The following is a 21979-nucleotide window of genomic DNA, read 5'->3' as shown; positions in this document are numbered from 1 at the left end:
GAGACATAAATTTATTTTACTGTCAAATCGCCGAATAGTGGAGCGCGCTGTCTTACGGACAGTTCTTGTTGTATATTAGAGCAACATATGCCATCTTCCTGGGTTGTGGAATGGTTCCAGAATGGAGACACTTTGAGAAGAGAATCTGAAGAAATGGAGAAATTTCCTTACAAATACTCTTTAGAATGATAGGCCAGATCTGGTCAGGACCAGCCGCCTTGTGGGGATCAAGGTTAGAGAGGAGTTTCTCTATCCCAGGTGTGGTTATCTCAATGCCTGGCATCTGCCTATGTGGGCTGTATGTTGTATGGGTTAGATTCCCTGCATCTGCTGAATCTTGAAGTTTAATATCACAAAGAGACTTTAGTGAGGGAAGAGATTTGATTGTGAAAACAGATCTGATTTGTTTATTTAGTATGTCTGCTTTGTCTTTGTTTTCTTGATAAATATTAGTTTGCTTTTTAAGTGTGTCTATACCTGAAGCATCTTGTTTTGAGTATTTAAGTAGTGAAAATAGCTTCTTGTTGTTTGGTTTTTATTCAGTTTGTTCTATGTTTGAGTCTGGGCAGATGTTTTGAAGTCTTCAAGATAGATTTCATGAGCGTAAGATAAGTTTATAATGACTACAGTAGTTCCTATGATGAATGGTTAAACTTGGCTAAAGATTAAGAACAATGGCAGTTGAGACCTATATAAGATATAAATAATTGACAACTCCAATTTTGTCCACCTTGTAACTAAAAGAGATTCAACCTATTGCTTCAGGTATTCAAATATTCTTCAGGGACCGCAGGTCAGAACTACAAATTTTGGTAAGAACTCTTTCCGGTATGCTGCATCTGTTTTGTGAAATTCCTTTAGATATAGAAATGCTGTCAATTTCAGCCAATTTAAAAAAAAAACAGATCTCTTTTTGGAATGGAACTGATTGTAAATGTTCATTGTGTAAAATTTGAATTTCACTGTTAATTTTACTTCAGTTATACAGTCACACATTTTTCCTCATCCATATATAGGACTGGTTGACAGCATACCTGTTGATGTACATGTTTTGAGTTTCCCTGTATAATACTATGTATTTATATTGCCTCGTTTTTCAGTTTATGCTTGCATGCAACTTTTCCATCCTTATTTTGTACCTTTCATTTATGCTTAATGTGTGTACTCCTGATTTTCTATACTTTTTTTCCTGTAGTTGTAGTTACTTGAACTTTGCTAAATGGTTTAAGGTCAGGTCATAGTTGCGAAACTCAACTTATTAATTTCACTCAGGAATTTTATAACAACTTAGAACAGGACCAACAAACTGACGTCATCGTAATGAATTTTTCTAAGGCATTTGACAAAGTCGACCATCTGAGGTTAATTTACAAGTTACAATCTCTAGTTGTTAGTTCCCAAATAACTAACTGTGTCAAATCCTTCCTCTCCAATCGTACTCGGAAGGTCGCAGTTGAAGGTCACTTGTCCAGTGAACTTCCATTCTTGTCTGGAGTTCCACAGGGGTCTGTCCTTGGGCCCTGCCTTTTCTTAGTATATATTAACGGCTTGCCTGATTCAGTCTATGTAAAAACCGAATGTTTGCAGATTACGCCATTGTTTACCTTACAGTCAAATCAAATAGTGATAGACTATCCCTTCAAGAAGATCTCCATAAGTTAGAAACATGGGAAAGAGTCTGAAAACATGTGTGAAGTCCTTAGAGTATGTAGGAAGAGAAGTCCCATTATTTATCCCTACAGGTTAAATAACACAGTGTTAAAGTCCACCTCATCAGCTGAGTATCTAGGAATAACTATCACCTATGATTTGAACTGGTCACAACATATAGAGAACATAACCTCTAAGGCAACCTCTTCCCTTCGATTTATTCAGAGCAATGTCAAAATAGACAACATAAAGGTTAAACAAGCCGCATACACCACCTACGTTCGCCCCCAGTTAGAATACTGTTCACGTGTGTGGCATCCCTGGCAGAAATCTCTCACCCATAGACTTGAACGGGTCCAAAGGTCAGCAACTAGGTATGTAATGAATGATTACAACTATACAAGTAGTGTAACTGAAATGTTGAAATCCCTAGAATGGAAAACTCTCCAGTATCGCAGGTTAAACTGTTCACTACTTTTGTTCTACAAAATAAGAACCCAGACCGTCGCAATTGACCAAGGTTACCTGACCCCCATTAGAAATCTTAACTACTTGATCCCTCATTCCAGCACTCAATACTTTGCTAACTCTAATTTCCCTAGAACCATCCGTGTCTGGAACTCCCCACATCAGTCAAAGCTAGCCCCAGCCTCAGTATCTTTACAGAGAGACTGGCGGTGGTCACTATGTAATTCTTCCATTCTGTCCTATTTTAACTGTAGCATACTGTCCTTTTATATTTTACTTTTAATACTGCAATATACTAAATTTCTCTAACAACCGTTTCTCTGACAGCGCTGACCAGTTATAATCGGAAAACGGTTGTTGGTTGTACAGATGTAGATGTAGATCATGTCTTTCTTTTTCAGCTTTTTACTTTTTTCCTTATAAATAGAAAAAGTGGAAACTCCACAGGTCGCTCAACACAACAAACAGGAAAATGTTGCAGACTCGGTTTGATTGAGCCTGTTCATGGACGGTAGTGGAAATGCATGCTACCGTCCACGCCCTCTAGCCCCGGGTTGAGCAGAACTCAACATTTACACATGTTAAAAGTACAAAAAACAATTTAGAGACATCCGCAGATGTGTTCATACGGCGGTGCACATGGAACCTTCAATGATACACTAGTGTGTAATAATTTGTTTCTCAGTCATACGATGCTTGTAATAAAATATACATATACATAATGTGTGGATTCAAGCATATGTTTCAGTAGAATTCTATCAGCTACATTATTTCTTTGTTTCTTTAATGGTGCTTAACAAAATCACAGACAATGTAGCAGTGATTCCACGCACAGATCTGCAGCTCGATATGCATGTAACAACTATGTAGTTAGCAGTAACTAAGCAGTGTCACCCAAATGCTTAAAGATCTCAACTGGTTTTCCCTTGAACAACGCCGCATGCATAAAAAATTCCCTTGTCATATTTATTAAATAAAGAACAGTCCTATTGCAGTTGCCCATAACCACCTCACACCTACAAGAAACTTGGATTACTTGATCCCACAATCTCATACCCAATACCATTTTAACTCCTTTTTTCAAAGAACAATTCGTTCCTGGAATAGTATTCCCCTACACATACAGTCCAGTCCCAGTTTGATTCTGTTCACTGAGAGGCTGGCAACTGTAACCTTCTAATCTACATCAATGTTTTTAATCTTAGAAATTGTAGTTCTTTTTAATTTTGCACCTAATGAGCTTGCTCATCTTTTAACAGTCTGTCCCAGACAAGAGCCTCCCAGTTATAATCAGAATTGATTGTTGGGCAGTACACAGTAGATGTAGATTTCAAAAAACGAAACAGTTGCTATGAATTTGATGTAACACTATCAAGTACCAATAAATAGAATTCAAACATTGCGACTACTGATAGACGCAAGTGATAATTACTTCTATCGATTAATTATTTCTAATTATGGCTGTTTATACTAGCTTTTTAACTTAATTGTGTTATAATATAAACATTATGTGATAGTATTACTAGTCTGTAGTATTAAAACTTCTTATAACTAGAGAGCATATTTTTTATATGTAAACATTTTTACTTACATATGGCTTTTATTGTCAAGCGTGTATGTTTTATGAATTACTAATTTAGTTTCGTCACTTATTCGGTTCCATCTTGTTCCTTTTTGGTAAACTAGACCCTATTGGAAATAAGCTTTCGAGCTTAATGGGTTATCCATGCAACCATAGATCATATTTATATTACTAAATTTTTCTAACTCCATACGAAAACATGCTCGCTCTTAAGTAGTTTTGGTCTTATTTATCACTTTTGCTTTAAGAATGCTGAATTTGCAATATGTCAAATTTAATCAGTGCAGTAGAAATTCTGTTATTTTGTTTAAATGTCTATCAAATCTATTTTATTTGTTATATTCTACATTGTTATACTACATAATGTATGCTAATGTTGTGATCTATGTAATTGCTAAATAAATAATAATAATAATTAAAAATTGTAATGAATCGATATATATATATGAGCCTAAAAAAAGTCCTACGAGAATTCCTAGCACAATAGGCCCAGCGCACTATAGTCCATCCCACTGATCTGTCTTAGCAGATTCTAACAGACTCTTCTTTATACGACATATTAACGACTGTTATAACCCAAGAACTATGACGCGCCAGGTATAAAATTAGTGAAAGATAGCAATCACTGATTGGCTGAGTGTATATATCGATGTAAACGTCACGCAGGGCTTCCATTTATTTAAGATCTTTTTTTGTCGGCTGCTAGATGGAATTTACAAAAACATTAGATATTTCTGTAAAAAAACAAATATGCATTGTTTTGCATTAATAAACAAAGTAACACACAATTTAGTATCCTTAAACCCAAACAAGTTGAATGTGTTAGAAAAATAATTGATGGAGATACATTAGTAATTTTACCCACTGGATATGGAAAGTCATTAATTTATGAAGTTTTGCAGAAGATTACAATTAGTTATACTTAATTACAATGCTATTGTCAATACTAGATACCTGTGTAGAAAGAGAATGAATTATAGTAAGTTACCAGTAGATCTAGATTTCTATGTGTATTCTACAACATGGACAATATAGCTGACTGGAAGCGCTCATCAGTTGTGTATTGTTTAAACCTTCATAGTTGTAGGTTTAATGTGTTATGTTAGTTAATTGAACGATCCTTTCCGGATTAATAAGACAATTTACTATATGCATTCAATATCACGGGGAAGCCTGGCTATTTTTAGATTAGCATTCGCGCGGTGGATTATGGTATTCGTACAGAAATCTGTACGTTTGTAATCGGTTTGTTACTGACTCTGTATTCGCAAAGACAGATCAGTGTAACAGACTACAGATTCTAACCGTGCTAGCGATACGTTTTCTGTATCTACTTATCTTTGGGGTGATTTTGCTGAAAGCGCACTAAGCGTTCGGTAATATAGATTAACTTTGACGTCACTTCCGTTGTAATTACAAATTAATTTTGGCCTGAAAATGGTCAAATAGTTACTTTTTCTGGCAGGAAAGCAATGGAATTGCAGAGTATGGGGGAAAGAGTATTTGCCGCAGAATGTATACAAAAAAAGAGAATCCGTAGAGTATGTCCTGGCTGTTAAATTCACATAATACTTACCTGTGGATGTCAAATTTATTTTGTAAATGAGATGCCAGACCAAAAAAACGATTAAAAATTTGACAAACTGCTTTGTGTTTTCATTCTAGTGTTGCGTAATTTTTGGGGCATTATCCGGTTATAGTCCTCTGTTCTGGTATATGTAATAAAAAGGGTAGACATTTAACTCCGGCACAAGTCGAATAATGGAAGTGGCTAGGGTCTGTAAGTTGTAACCGGACCCCTTGACCAGGAGACTTAGAGGTCAAGTAATCAATATATATGTACTACTACGTATTGTATTCCTAGTATATAAGGGGTACGGTAATTCCTAGTAAAAGTTATTATTAGTTGTCAAGTTGCCATTATGTTTTTAGTAAATATTTTATTTATAATTATTCTCACTCAGATTCAAGGCAGATGTTTTAACAGCGATTTCGGGTTGTCACCATTATTTATTTACTCAAGCAGTAAAATGAATTCAGCTTCCGATTACAGCGCACAAATTGCTATTTATTATTTATCGAATTTGCGATTGTATTTTTCTCTGGATTAAAGAATTATAAATAGATTCTACTAGTTTCCTGTCATTTACAATGTATTTAAAACAAGGAGAAAAATAAGAGAGCAAACATTTGAAAACATCTCTCGGTTTTAAAGATAAGATATAGTTTCCTCATACATGTGATCTCCCGCGCGGGAGGGTCAAAATCCCGATTTTTTAACCTTGCCTCCCGTCTCCCGACCAAAACCATATTTCTCCCGCTTTTCAAAAAAAAAAAAAAAAAAAATCAGTATTATGACTGGGTTGATAATTACCAAGGAGTGCACAATAAATCAAAGTGTCACCGACTGTTGTGTATTATACATGTTTGACACACATGTAGCTGGAGGAAAGAGTTGTTTTTCAAAGGTGAATTATTAATTGTTTGTTTTGATAAGGGATTAGACAAGCAGGGCATTTCCCACCTGTCTCACGGGGCCGAATATCTGCCCATTCTCAATGCCAATTAAGCTCCATTTTTTACCAATTTGAAGCAAAAAACTCCCAGTCATAAGAAAATAATTCCCAACTGAAATGAATTTTGATTATTCAAAGAAAAATTTTGCTCGGTAATAAAATCACATAAGTAATTGTTGGAAAAACCAACCCATTACTATTTTTAGAACAGGAGTGTTATTTCCCCTTATGGAGTTACGCCATTTTCTTCCAATGTTTACCAAATTAATTTTGCAACTAAATCGGACATATTTCATTGAAAACTGGATGACAACACACACTCATTTATTTGATAATATCAATCTACATTATTTTGGTAAGGGTAAATACATGTTGATGCATTTCTGTTTTCTATTTTTCATGTCAAAATCATCAGTATTTTTATACGAAAGTGGGTGGGGTAAAGAATTTACATAATTTATGAGTTGTGTTCAGACCAATTTAGAGCTTCGTTTTTTTTAAGTCCTCGAGTAGAATAATGTTAATGCATGTTCACCTTCATTTCAGACCTAAATTGAGACTTTGTTTCTACAAATTTAATCTGTTAAGAAAGTTAGAACAAGAGGGAGCTTCTGTAAGATAGCATGCTCGACTTTTTTCAGTGATTGACTCTGAATTAAAGCTTTGCCAGTAAAAGGGGCAATTAAAGCTTTGCCAGTAAAAGGGGCATAATAGTCAATAGCTTTGAATGTAACAGAGATATTAGACATTATATAAAACTTTAACAAAAAACAATGAAGTTAAAAAGTGGCATAACTCTGTCGAAATTCAAATCAAGAGTTATGAGGATTGTTTCTTCCGGTGTAGACTTATATACATTATTTTGTGGCTGAAAATGTTGGATTTTGCCTCTAAGTTATGTGTCCGCGCGCTTAATTTATGTTGATGAAAAACCTCCAGTTTTGAGACCCCAACTCCAGCTGAAAAATGGCAAACCTCCAGTTTCGGGATTCTAAACTTATCACATGTATGGTTTCCTCTTTGTAAATACCGTTCTCAATATTCGTATTGATTAAAGGACCTCTACACTCCGTGTCTAGAGGTTCGGTTACCGAACCCCTAGCCACTGCCGGAGCATAACTTAATAACCATTCAAGGCATTCACTTTAAACTTGGCATACTCTTAGGTTACGATAAGATGGTATGCAGAGCATATGAATCAGATTGGTAGGTCAAAGGTCAAGGCCAAAAATTGAGCTACAACAAGTGCAGGTCTTTCCATCATATTTTATGTACAGAGCGTGACTTAATAATGGGTTGATAGGTAAAAAAATCAAGGCCACAATATAGATTAAATGTAAAATATCTCCTTCACATTTTGTTTCCGTAGCATAACTTAAAAACCATTCAAGGTATCATTCATGTCTATGGCCCTTTTTTGAACTCTGAAATTTTATAACTATGTAAACAGTGTATACTAAACTCCTCCTACAGTTTCCATCCAATTAAAATGATAAATGACAGCTTTGGAATTAGAACACATGATGTAAATTTTATTAGAATGGTTATTTATTGTATCCACCGACAACAAAATTGTAAGGGGGTATATACTGGTTTCAGGTTGTCTGTCTGTCCGTCCGTAGACACAGTCTTGTGTGCACCAACTCTCCTCATCACCTTGACACAGTTGAATGAAACTTCACACAAGTGATCAGTGACAACAGTAGTTGTGCACGGTGCATGCTAGGTTCTTTCAAAAAAAAAATTGCAGTTACAGGACTTTGTTTTTTGTTACTATGCTAGATAGAGTCTGCATATGTAATCTTGTCTGCGCGTAATCTCCTGAACCCATTCACGCAATTGAATGATTCTTAACACAAGTGATCAGTAGTAATCCTAGTTGTGCATGGTGCATGTTAGGTTCTTTCAGAAAAAAATTCTGCACCGTTGTGGGACTTTGTTTTTAGCTCGACTATACGAAGTATAAGGAGAGCTATCCTACTCGCCCCAGCGTCGGCGTCTTTCCGCGTCCCCCACCTTGGTTAAAGTTTTGGTGCACTTTCTCTTTTTTCAACTTATCTCTGTAATTACTTGATGGATTTGATTCAAACTTGAAATACTTATTCCTCATCATCATCCACAGCATCTGACATAAGGGCCATAACTCTGGCACCAATATTTCATGAATTATACCCCCTTTTCACTTAGATTTTCAGGATTAAGTTTTGATGCACTTTCACTCTGTCTCTGTTATTACTGAATGGATTTGATTCAAACTTAAAATAGTTGTTCAACATCATCACCCACATCATATGACACAAGGTGCATAACTCTGGCACCATCTTTTCATGAATTATTCCCCCTTTTTACTTAGAATTTCAGGTTAAAGTTTTGGTGCACTTTCACTCTATCTCTGTTATTACTGAATGGATCTGATTCAAACTTAAACAATTGTTCAACATCATTACCCTAATCATATGACACAAGGTGCATAACTCTGGGACCAATTTTTCATGAATTATTTCCCCTTTTTACTTAGAATTTTAGGTTAAAGTTTTGTTGCACTTTCACTCTGTCTCTGTTATTACTGAATGGATTTGATTTAAACTTAAAATAGTTGTTCAACATCATCACCCACACCATATGACGCAAGGTGCATAACTCTGGCACCAATTTTTCATTAATTATTCCCCCTTTTTTACTTAGAATTTTAGGTTAAAGTTTTGATGCACTTTCACTCTGTCTCTGTTATTACTGAATGGATTTGATTCAAACTTAAAATAGTTGTTCAACATCATCACCCACACTATATGACACAAGCTGCATAACTCTGGCACCAATATTTAATGAATTATGCCCCCTTTTTGCTTAGGATGTACTTATATAGTGTTTTGATACATTTTATCTTTACCTCTCTTATTATTTTAAGTTGATATTTTTGACATAGACTCAGGCTATTGTGCAATATCTTCATCCACAATTGGAGTTATTAAACACACCAGTGATAGCTCTAGTTTCCTCAGATGTGCCCAGCTTCACTATCCAGCATCCAAATAGTCGAGCGCGCTGTCTCCTGTGACAGCTCTTGTTTGTTAATGTACTATAGACATACAATCTGCATATGCAATCTTGTGCTTGCCTTATCTCCTGAACCCTTTCACACAATTGAATGATTCTTAACACAAGTGATCAGTAGTAATCCTAGTTGTACATGGTGCATGTTAGGTTCTATCAGAAAAAAATACTGCACAGTTGTGGGACTTTTGTTTTTTGTTAATGTACTATAGACATACTGTCTGCATATTCAGTCTTGTGTGCGCCTAATCTCCCAAACCCTTGCACACAATTTAATAAAACTTCACACAAGTGATCAGTACCAACCCTAGTTGTGCATGGTGCATATTATGTTCTTTTAGAGAAATATTCTGCAGAATTATTGGACTTTGTTTTTTGTTACTATGCTATATGCATGGAGTCTGGTTATGCTGTTTTGTACGCGCCTAATTTCCTGAACCATTGCACACAGTTTATTGAAACTTCACACAAGTGATCAGTACCAACCTTACTGGTGCCAGGGCTTTTCATCAGGAAATTGGGAAGAGGCCCTGGCCTTTCAAATTGGGAAATTTATGTGCGATAATGGGGAAGAAAAGCTATTCATGGAAAGATGGTTCTAGTGTATAAATTTGAACAGTAATAAATAGTTTCAACTTAAATTTAATTTTTACTTTAATAGACTAGACTACAGCACTTTATTTTTCAGACTTCAAGTTTCACAAATCTAATCACAGGCCGTTTCTTCGGTGGTAATATTCAGGTACTCTCGAATTTATGCATTTTTACCCCACAGTCGAACAATGACCTCTGATTTTCTTTTGATACCGCCACACGTTTGATAGATTTGATGTAATATTTCCCGTTACGTGATATTTTATCAGAAAAATAATCAACCGGAAGTAAACACCGAAAGAGGAATTAAATTTATCTCCCCTGAAGCACAGACTAAAATCTAAAATACAGGACATGGAACATAACGGATTCGACTGGTAATGCATAACACACAGTACTGTGTGCTATAATAAGAAAAAAAATCGATACTCGACAAACGCTTCCTCCGGTAATACTAAAATGTAAACAAGATCAAACCATTTGTTGGTGTGATTTTGGGAAATGTTACCTCACATTTTGGGAAGTTTCTCTGGCACAGTTGGGAAAAAATACAATATTTTTGGATTGGGAAGTGATGGAATATCGGCCTCTGTTATATAAGGATGAAAAGCCCTGGGTGCATTTTAGGTTCTTTCAGAAAAATATTCTGCAGAGTTATGGGACTTTGTTTTTGTACCCCCCGACAACAAAGTTGTAAGGGGGGGTATACTGGTTTCAGGTTGTCTGTCCGTCTGTCTGTCTGTCCATCTGGCCGTCTGTCTGTAGACACAATCTTGTGCGCACCATCTCTCCTTATCCCCTTGACAGAATTTAATGAAACTTCACACAAGTTCTCAGTAACAACAGTAGTTGTGCATGGGGCATGTTAGGTTCTTTTAGAAAAAAAGTTGCAGAGTTATAGGACTTTGTTTTTTTGTTACTATACTATATACATAGACACAATCTTGTGTGCACCATCTCTCCTCATCCCCTTGACACAATTTAATGAAACTTCACACAAGTGATCAGTACCAACAGTAGTTGTGCATGGGGCATGTTAGGTTCTTTCAGAAAAAAAATTTGCAGAGTTATGGGACTTTGTTTTTTTGTTACTATACTATATACATAGACACAGTCTTGTGCGCACCATTTCTCCTCATCCCCTTGACACAATTTAATGAAACTTCACACAAGTGATCAGTAACAACAGTTGTTGTGCATGGGGCATGTTAGGTTCTTTCAGAAAAAAATTTGCAAAGTTATGGAACTTTGTTTTTTGTTACTATACTATATACATAGACACAGTCTTGTGCGCACCATCTCTCCTCATCCCCTTGACACAATTTAATGAAACTTCACACAAGTGATCAGTAACAACAGTAGTTGTGCATGGGGCATGTTAGGTTCTTTCAACGACAAAAATTGCAGAGTTATGGGACTTTATTTCTTGTTAACATACTATGTACATACAGTCTACATATGCAGTCTTGTGCGCGACTAATCTTCCCAACCCTTGCACACAATTTAATGAAACTTCACACAAGTGATCAGTACCAACCCTAGTTGTGCATGGTGCATGTTATGTTCTTTTAGATAAATATTCTGCATAGTTATGGGACTTTGTTTTTAGCTCGACTATTCGAAGAATAGTCTAGCTATTCTACTCACCCTGGCGTCGGCGTCGGCGTCGGCGTCACACCTTGGTTAAGTTTTTGCATGCAAGTACATACAGCCATCAATTAAAGGCATATAGCTTTGAAACTTATTTTATCTTTTTCTAGGTCAATTACCAACCTCTCTGGGTCAAGTCCCATAACTCTGACATGTATTTTGAGCAAATTATGCCCCCTTTTGGACTTAGAAAATTTTGGTTAAAGTTTTACATGCAAGTTACTATCTCCAAAACTAATGCAGATATTGATTTGAAACTTCACATGTGTCTTCGGGGTTATAAAACTAGTTGATAGCAGCAAGTCCCATAACTCTGACCTTCATTTTGGCCAAATTATGCCCCCTTTTGGACTTAGAAAATTCTGGTTAAAGTTTTGCGTGCAAGTACATACAGCTCTTTCTAAAAGGCATATAGATTTTAAACTTATTTTTTCTTTTTCTAGATCAATTACCAACCCCACTGGGTCAAGTCCCATAACTCTTACATGTATTTTGGGAAAATTATGCCCCCTTTTAGACTTAGAAAATTTTGGTTAAAGTTTTACATGCAAGTTACTATCTCCAAAACTAATGCAGATATTGATTTGAAACTTCACATGTGTCTTTTTGGTTATAAAACTAGTTGATAGCAGCAAGTCCCATAACTCTGACCTTCATTTTGGCCAAATTATGCCCCCTTTTGGACTTAGCAAATTCTGGTTAAAGTTTTGCGTGCAAGTACATACAGCTATTACTAAAAGGCATATAGATTTGAAACTTATTTTTTTCTTTTTCTAGATCAATTACTAACCTCACTGGATCAAGTCCCATAACTCTTACATGTATTTTGGGCAAATTATGCCCCCTTTTGGACTTTGAAAATTCTGGTTAAAGTTTTACATGCGAGTTTCTATCTCCAAAACTAATGCAGATATTGAATTAAAACTTCACATGTGCCTTAGGGGTTATAAAACTAGTTGATAGCACCAAGTCCCATAACTGATATGCATTTTGGCCAAATTATGCCCCCTTTTGAACTTAAAACTCTTTTAATATTTAACCTTTTTGGGTAATATTTTCCTGCTTCTGGGACAATATTTCGAATAGTCGAGCTTGGCTGTCTTACGGACAGCTCTTGTTTGTTACTAAACTGTATACATACAGTCTATATACATACAGTCCACATAATTATGCAGTCTTGTGTGCGTCAAATTGCAATGTACTGTGTCAGTGCATGCGGGGGGTACATTCATCACCTTTAGTGATAGCTCTAGTTTATGTTACTATACTATATACATAGTAACATAGTCTATATACCAGGGTTGGCATGGTATTTACCGGTGCGGTAATTACTGGTGATAATTCCCGGTAATTCCTGTACCGGGAAATACTCCTAAAAATTGCAAAAGTGGGAAATACTGGGAAATACTCAAATTTTCAGCAAAAAACAGTTTATTTTGACAAAAAAACACACAAAATATCTGTTAAATAACTAGCATTTGCATGCACACATACACTATGGCAAAAATCATATTATATTCCACTGTCAGACCCCTGGTGACCATGAAAGTTTCTTCATCACCAGTCCAATTCCTCTTTGGACCTTAACATGCGGAAGCAAAACACCAGTTTTGCTGCTTTTTTCACTCCAAGTCTATTTCTAAGTTTTGTTTGAATGACAGCAAAATTAGAAAACACTCTCTCAATGCCACCAGAGCTAGCTGGCATAACCAGAAGTTTTTTTGCTAGTTCACAAAGTTTCAGACACACAGTTTGTGATCGTTCCACAGCACACAACCACACTGCTGGCTTTGTGTTGTTGATAGTGGCTTCATGAAGTAGAGCTTGTGGTATCTCTGAGCTTTGGGTCATGTAGTTCAACAGATCTGGTAGAAGTTGTTTTGAACCATCATCAGATTCTATGATATCATAAAAATTCCACACAGGATCTTTGGGCTTCATATTAATGCTGTCACAGGATGAAAAGCGGAATGAAGTACTTTTGAAAAATAAAAAGCAATTACATGTATTTTGAGAAAGTGAATAAATGCTCAGAGGTTTGACTGATGAATTTCTTTCACTGTTTTGTGAAATCACAATGGTGGGAATTATTTTACAGCAACGTATTGTTACTTTATTTGCAACAAACAATAGGATAGTTAAATATAGTGCTTGGGGCTATACTGTATATTCTGTATCATTATAGAATCTGTCAATAATCCACCAGTTAGCAGTAACACCTCCCCTGTATTTTGTAGTGTATAATTGGACTATTTGAAAGGAGTGTAATCTTGTCTGAAGTTAGTATGATAAAATTTTTGGGTCAAATTTACAACGAATGTGAAGCCTGAAGAGTATTCCCCAGCATTCCCCGGCGTCCCGGGAAGTACTTGTATTTCCCGTCTTTTTGCCAACCCTTCTATATACATACAGTCCTCATAATTATTCAGTCTTGTGTGCGTCAAATTGCAATGTACTGTATCAGTGCATGCGGGGGATACATTCATCACCTTCAGTGCTAGCTCTAGTTTTGCTCCATTTTTACACCTGATGACATGACTGTTGTCCAAAGTAATTATGTACACAAGAGTGAACCAGCTGATGATTGAAATCATAAAAAAAGTTATTCTCAAGTTATAATCATAATTAACAGACAAAATTAAAGAAAAGACGGTTCAATACATAATATTGGAAGATAAGTTCCAATAGTTATCCTATGTTTGAATTCACGTTGTAGAATATGCTCAGACTTCAGCTTAAACAGTTTGCCAACAGCAAATCTATTTAAGACAAATTTAACAGTAACCCAAAGGTTATTTGATATACTATAAGGAATATTAATGTTTTTCCTTACTTTATTTTCCAGGGTAAAGCAGAGTATTATGTGAAATGGAAAGGGTGGTCAACAAAGTGAGTAGTGTAGCTTCTTTGTCTGAATATGCTGTTTATACTTGTTACATATAGTAAGTTACTGTTGTCATGGTTCGATGATAGGCATGAATAGATGATCTTGTGGCATATAGACGTACTGTTAAACAATAATTAATCTGACAGTTGATGTGATACTGATAGAAGAATTAGAACAATATATAGAGAACTTAGTACTGAACACTGTATTCTTAAATCTCACTGACTCTGTGATATACTTTGAGGATCTGAAACATTCTTCGTGAGAAATGGTTAGTCATTCACATTCTTGTTTGACTTTGTTATTCAGTTCATAAACACATATATTTATGTTACAGAAATAACACATGGGAGCCAGAGAGCAACATCCTTGATAAAAGACTCATTGATGCTTTCAACAGAAGGTAAAATATTTCAGTCATAAATGCTTGCTTTTTGAAGGATAAACATTTTGCACAATTATTTGTCTCCCCATATTTGGAGGATATATTGATATTGCCTTGTCAGTCTGTCTGTCTGTCTGTCACAAAAGTTTATCCAGACTTCTCTGAAACTACTGGTTGGATTTCAGCAATACATGTACTTTGTAGGGATGCTCAGCACCAGGGCTTCTTTTGCAAATTGTTGGTGTTTTGGAATTGAAATGCATTTAAAGGTCAGTTTTGGATAAATTTACCTATTTTTATATATAAAAGGTACACCCTATGTTACTTCTATATCTGTTTGTAGATTAGTTTTAATTTCTATCTGCAGATCAGTAGTTATGAAACATGTTGCTATATTGCATCTTCATCAAGAAATTGTAACTGGAAAATGTGGATACATGTGCTTTTACTAAAAGCAGTCACTAGTTTTTGAAAAATTACAGAAGAAAATAACAAGGATTCATTTATCTTAGTGTTCTAAGACTGAATTTAGGGTATGGAAAATCTTCAGGTTTGCAAAAATCAATGTAAACCTAACTCTGAGCAATCTGAATATGAATGTAACAGTTGATTTTAAAGTCAGTGTAGCGAGCCGCATGGGTAGATAAGGATAATAGGTAGCATCTACTCTTGGCCCGTTTCCCGCAACCACAATATAAATCAGTCACCGACACGAGTTTATCACAAAAACCAGATACCAGTTATTCCTGTACCTAGATGCGCTGATCTCAGTTGAGCCCAGGAAAATATCGTGCAGGACACAAGACCTGGTGAGGCTCCTCAGTTAATGATTTAAACACTTGCTTTGTTGTCCGATGGACGGACGAACGGGCAGACTAGTACAGCAACTAATACTAGTGTAGACGACAGACAAAGAGTGATCACGTGTTTGAAATCCAAGTGCTGTGAAAGCAATAGATGACTCTGCAGTGTACTTGATGTTGAAATGTTTTATAAGATAGAATAAAGCCAAGTTTCGGTCTATCAATTTTAATGTTATATACCAGTAAGCATTGATTATTTACAGAAATACCGAAAAATACATGAAGATCTACATAGAAAACCGCAATGCTAATCTGGAAAAGACCGAAGTGCGTTTTATGAAGGCAAAACAATGAAATTCTACATAAATACGGGGAGGTGTCGGCGACTAGGAAACAATTAATAAAATTACTTAATTCATAAAGATCCAGAAATCTATAAATGTAGTTTCTACTTGCGTCAAATTTATTAATAGACAAATGAAAAGAAAACTTTACTTGTTACAATTTACTTATCAACAAGTATAGATCAAGATCTGCTTGAAAAGAAAAAAAAAATCTAAAGCATGTACTTTTATTGTAGCGAGTATTACTTAAATACGTAAATTCTCTTGAGGCTGATTACTTAAGTATGATAGAGCTATTATAGAGATATGATTTACCAGACTGGAAATAGTAAACAAGGAATAGCTTTGACTAATGCTTTTAAATTTAAATGCGTTTCAAAATGGCGTAGATCTGATTGACACTAGGATTTCCAAGCTGCGGAGTGACTTCCCACAGTGGACAGGCACTTAAATAATCTGCCTGTCCCACAAGAATCAACACCGCTGAACGGGTGCGGGAAAGAGGTACAAAACGGGGATCCTACATATCCGACACCTCCCACAATACATATAATATAAAGTAAACATTTAACTTTCGAATCAAAACAATTTTGTGAAGGATGCAATAAAACAAGTATTATATTACAGAATAAGGAGTAGGGTGGGTGTGATGTGCTAAAAGGGTATAATAGTTAAATCTTTAATCCCACACGACCCGTAGGTAGCCTAAGATGCAGAACACGAGCTGCTAGGAACACAATGATGTAGATATACAATTAGATATACCTTTAACCTGATTAATTTAATTGTGAAGAAGGGTTTCTCTAATTGTTCAAATAAAATGAAAGTTTTGGAGTAACTTTAAAAGGGTGAAAGATGTTTTAAACCTTATTTCCTTTGACAAAATTGTATTACAGGCTTATTAATCACTTTCATTGATAGCGCTAGTTTCTCCTGCACAGGCATTGCCAAACAGATAGTTAAGCCACCAATGCTAAAATAGAAAAATATTTGAACAACCTCTCTTCTTAAACCACTTGATTGATCTTCATCAGACAGAGTCTGTACCTTCTTTCTATGGACATCTCTCAGATTTGTTCAGATGGTTCCACCTAATCCCATATAGGAGCCCCCAGAGTTAAAAATAGAAAAACCTTCCAAGGATTTCTTCTCATGAATCTCTTTTTGGATCCAAACTAGATCTGTAGCTTTCTTGTTTGACTTCCTTAGTTCAAGCAGTTCACTTTTAACCTTGAAAGGTTCGTCCTGTTAAAAAAGAAACATTTTGAAGAACAAACCATGTCTTGTATCTTTGCCAAACTTGTTCTGTAGTATCCTGGTACATACCTCTCCTATGTTACAGTTCATAGGGTGCTGTCTTACCCCTTTTAGGGGTGCCAGAGCTAAAACTGACCTTACCCCTTTAAGGGGTGCCAGAGTTAAAACTGAGAAAGCTCTAAACCACTTTCCTGGATTGATTGCTTGATGGATCTTGAGTAAACTTGATCTGTAGCATCTTTTTCAACTTTAGTAAATAGTTCCACACAAACTCCTTTAGGGATCATCAGAACTGAATATAGACGATTCTGTCAGCGGCTTGTTTTTTTCTAAAATGCTTCATGAGGATCTTATTCTTTAAAATTCTTGTGTGGATCACTCTCGAGGTTATTCAAATAATTCTGCCAGACCTCATTTAGTCAATTATAACCCTCATCATTTTTCTCCGAGTCTGCATGCAAGCAGTATCTAGAAAATACGGCTAAAGCTGTGACCTTTAGTCTGAATGTTGGCTTGTGTGAAACAATGTTGTGTATTTCAGAAATCCAGATGGAGGTCAGAGGAAGAGAGGCCCAAAACCGAAAAAACACAGAAAACAGGTAAGTGATATAGTATTTTGTGAATTTTAAGTATAAAATTTAATGGCCAGTCCACATGAATTGATCTATCATTTCATATTTCTACTTTCAACTTTTTAAATAGTTTCTCTAATTAAGAACGTCAGTTGGGAGGAATTCCTCTCAGATTGATTCTGCCAATTTTTTTGCACATTTCAATCAGAATTCCATCTGGGCAAAATCAGTGAAATGTGTGTTATGTGAAAAATTGTCAGATCAACAAAAATAAATTTTCCACAGCATTTGACATGGCATTTACCTCTTGAAGTGAAGAAATATTTAATTGAATTCGAAGAAACAAGTGACTGTTTATTCAAGTTAAGTATCTGTGACAGGGCCACTGTAATGTAGTGTAATGCCCAGAGGGGCACTTGGGGTTTTCCTCCACCATCAAAAGCTGGAAAAGTCTCCATATGATATACTGAAACCCAGCAAAAAAATACCTGTTTAAAGATCGTAAATGTCTTGTGTCTTTTTCAGTCGTCTGCATCAAATGAAGTCAGTGACCAGTCTGATGATGATTCGGACAAACCGCATAAAAGTGGTTCACACTCAAGAGGCGCAGTCTCTGACTCTGACAGTGATGATTCAGATACTCAATCTAAAAGTGATGATGAGTCAATGTCTGACACTTCGCAGGAGTCTAAATCAGCTGTTAATGATAAATCTAGTGTAAATAGTGATTCTTCAGATGAAGAAAGCAAGAAAGCTATGGACAGAATCAATAATGAATCTAGTGATTCAGTGACTCCACCACCACCAAAGTTAACACCAGTCAGAAAACGTGGAAGGCCACCAGGCTCTTTAAATAAACCAAAACATTTAGTACTGCCTCATTTACACAGTATGAAACCGAGAGGAAAAGGGACTGTCGGCAGGCCAAGGGGTATAGGTAGGGGACGGAGCCTGAAAAGGGGCTTTGGAAGAGGGCTCAGCCAAGGAAGAGGTAGTTCGAAAGCAGCCAGTTTGCTTAAAACTATTGGAAGGGGACTCAATCGCTCACCTGGAAAAATACTAAAAACGAGAGGTGGTGTAAGAGGCAGAGGGATGAGGGGATCAGCTCTTAATAAAATTAAAATGAAATCAGGAAGACCACCTGGAAGACCAAGGAAGATAGATAAAAATAACCAATCCACTGATAAAAATACTCCAAAATCCATTAATTCACCAAAAGACATTAAATCCATGAAATTTTTCTCTCATTTGAAAGTAGAAAAATCCAGTCCAGAGAATGACAGAAAGTGGAACAATATGGGGTCCTTAGAAGGGGTTAGCATACTAGAACATGAACCAGACTCAATGGATGATGATTATGATGACGATGAAGATGAAGATGATTACGACAATGGCGACAGTGACAGTCTGATAGAGCGGCCTGTCGATCTTCGTAATTACTGGATCCCTCCATCCAATGTGAAATCATTACTTGATCAAGTGTGTATAACTGATGTGACAACAAATTCGGGAACAATAACATTCAGGGAATGTACTTCGGAATCTGGTTTCTTTAATAATGAGAATGGAGCACATAGTTGATGCTACATTTTGTCATATCATATCTGTATCATGCTTTTTTTTAATGACATTTTCACAAAATATAAACTTTTTCCAATAATTCGTTACGCAAATTATACTGAGCATGGGTTAATTTTTTGATAGTGATTAATGTTCATATGTTGAAAATTCGGGCTTCAGTGTTTACAAGGCGTTATTTCTTGACTTCTATATTTTAATTGATACTGAGGTCATGATTCATGCTATGGCTGTATCAATTTTTCAGTTAATCATTTAGATATGCACTTCTGGACAGATTAATAGCTCAGTATGTTATGACCGATTAGGACATGGAAACACTACACAAATACAAACACATTTAAAAGTTAGATTTTTTGCTGATGCAAGATAATTTTTTTTCCAAGAGACTGGCTTGATGTGACCTATCTGAATTGAGTAAACAGGAGACTACAGTTTGTAGATAAATGCAAGTTATTTGTAGGAATAGCACAAAATAGAACATGTGAGTGAGCTCTCATCAAACACTGTTTTTGGTTGTCTGGATTGAAGTTTTGTTGGATTTTCTTTATGAAGCACCAGAGTTTATTGGTCTGTCATTGTATAGATTTAATATAATGATGTCTGAGAAATGTATTTTTACTGTTGTGATGGAGTTGTTGTGAATCATTGCATCATTATAAGACCGTGTATTGTGTTCAATCATTATAAACGTCATTTATTTATTTCATACTCACCTTTGTTACTCACGTTACTGAGTAATACTCTAATGTCCCAGTAAGTTTTTGGTTTTAATGAAATGGCTCAAGGTATTTGTAGTTTATGTTGGTATAATTGAAATACATGTGTGTTATATGTTGCATCATTTTTGTGTTCAGAAATCAATTATGAAGGTTCACTTTGTACTACCGTTTTAACCTGCGTAATTTTAACTGCTACGCATAAAAATTGCAGCAAATGAAAGTAAATTTTGCAACCAATTTTCTAATTTTTATGGATTTTTGAAAGTCTAACTTACCTTTACAGAAGAGTGAATTTTAGATAATCCTTTAGGGATTTAGATTAATTTTGTAAAAGTTTTGAAACTGATAAAAAAGGATTTTTAAAAACTGGATACATCGTTGGTAATTCTAAATTTGAGTTTTGAAACAGAAACTGTGTTAATAAATGAAGTGAACTTAAACTATTACATTTCCACAGTCTCTGACAACCAGGACACTTGCCAGCGAATTTGTTTGAAAGAAACAAATCTACAAAATTGTGATTCATTTTAAGTTGAGCTAATTGATAAGCAAAATTTATCATATAATGTAATGATATTAAAAAGATGAAAAAAGAAAAATTTCAGTTGAAATTCAAATGGCTCACCAGTCAGAGCACAGAGTGTTCCTAGTGAGCTTGTAGGATGACTGAATGTCTGTCACCTATTCACATTTAGTTTATTTATTGACTCTGAAATTTTTAATTAAACTTGGGCACAAAAATATAGTCATAAGTTTTCATTCAAATTTGGTTATATGCTACATGGGTCAAAGAGTGTGGTCTTTTGTATTAATTTAAAAAAATGCCATGTTCAAGATCATTCACTGTCTAGCACCTTCACTTCTACAAAACATAATAATAATTTAACAAAATGAGTATGACATATTAAGGTCACAGTTCAGTTTGATTACAAGTAAAACTTATAAGTACCACTGATTAATAAGAAAATACCATATTTTGGTTATGCTTGCACTTTAGTAACTTTTTTTATCAGCTCTTGTTATATACATAGGACTAGATCAGAATAGTTTGTCTAGAAATATGAGCCCTTGATAAAAAAAAATGCTGTATTAGTGTTTACTTTGTTGGACCTTTACTCCTTAAACTATCAGTATTGTATTTATACAGAATTTGTAAACCAGTAAGATATTGTTTAAGTACGACTATAGGCTGGATCAGAGTAGTAGGTCTAGTGTTACGTGCATAATATCATCTCAGTCATGTTTAGTTGTGGACTGAGTGTTTAGAACTATATATGCCCTTGATTTATCAGAAAATGGTGAATTTCACCTTTTTAATGCTCTAGCAACTTCGTTTCTAACTTGTTTAGATGGAATGTGTATTCTTATAAAATATTTTTGGTCACATACAAGTATATGGGCACAGCGACCCTATTAAGAACATTACACAGAAATATCTTAACAAAACTGGTAAATGCATGTGTTGTAATAAAGGAGTTAATGACCAGTAAGTTACATGATAGTTATGCTCTCATAATTTATTGACTAGTTATGCTCTCATGATTTAGCAATAACTATCATGTAACTTACTGGTCAGTAACTCCTTTATTACAACACATGCATTTACCAGTTTTGTTAAGATATTTCTGTGTAATGTTGTTAATAGGGTCTCTGTGACCATATACTTGTGACGAAGAGCTTTGTTACTCAGATGAGCAACTTAGGGTCATTGTGGCCCTCCTTTTTTGTTAGTACTTTATGGTAAAGCTATATTTGGTAATTTGGTAATTACTAGTTGTATTTATTTTGCTGGCTATTTCCACATTTTATACACATTACAGAAAAAACATTATTTTTGTAGTAAGTTATGCATTATTCAGTTAAGTGTATATAGGGGGTCTTTATCACCAGTTTTTGAGTGGATTATTGAAATTGTGA

At 35.3% G+C, this 21979-nt stretch overlaps 1 protein-coding gene across 1 annotated transcript; it reads left to right on the top strand.

Moving 5' to 3' along the window:
* Window positions 1-5102: 5102 nt before the first annotated feature.
* LOC123564276 (chromobox protein homolog 8-like) lies at window positions 5103-21503 on the top strand. The gene is made up of 5 exons (XM_045357697.2): window positions 5103-5241; window positions 14360-14403; window positions 14739-14804; window positions 17732-17789; window positions 18288-21503. The coding sequence occupies exons 1-5, from the start codon at window positions 5173-5175 to the stop codon at window positions 19341-19343; spliced, it is 1293 nt and encodes a 430-aa protein (XP_045213632.2). The 5' UTR covers window positions 5103-5172; the 3' UTR covers window positions 19344-21503.
* Window positions 21504-21979: the final 476 nt, after the last annotated feature.

Source organism: Mercenaria mercenaria, chromosome 2 (genome assembly GCF_021730395.1).
Source record: "Mercenaria mercenaria strain notata chromosome 2, MADL_Memer_1, whole genome shotgun sequence".
Lineage (NCBI taxonomy): Eukaryota > Metazoa > Mollusca > Bivalvia > Venerida > Veneridae > Mercenaria > Mercenaria mercenaria.
This window is presented reverse-complemented; position numbering and strand designations above follow the sequence as displayed.

Excerpts from the sequence above, each read along its gene's own strand:
- LOC123564276 (XM_045357697.2), top strand. The coding sequence starts at position 5,173 with ATGGAATTGCAGAGTATGGGGGAAAGAGTATTTGCCGCAGAATGTATA. Across the intron at positions 14,404-14,738 it reads TGGAAAGGGTGGTCAACAAA|AAATAACACATGGGAGCCAG; the intron begins GTGAGTAGTGTA and ends TTTATGTTACAG. Across the intron at positions 17,790-18,287 it reads CGAAAAAACACAGAAAACAG|TCGTCTGCATCAAATGAAGT; the intron begins GTAAGTGATATA and ends TGTCTTTTTCAG.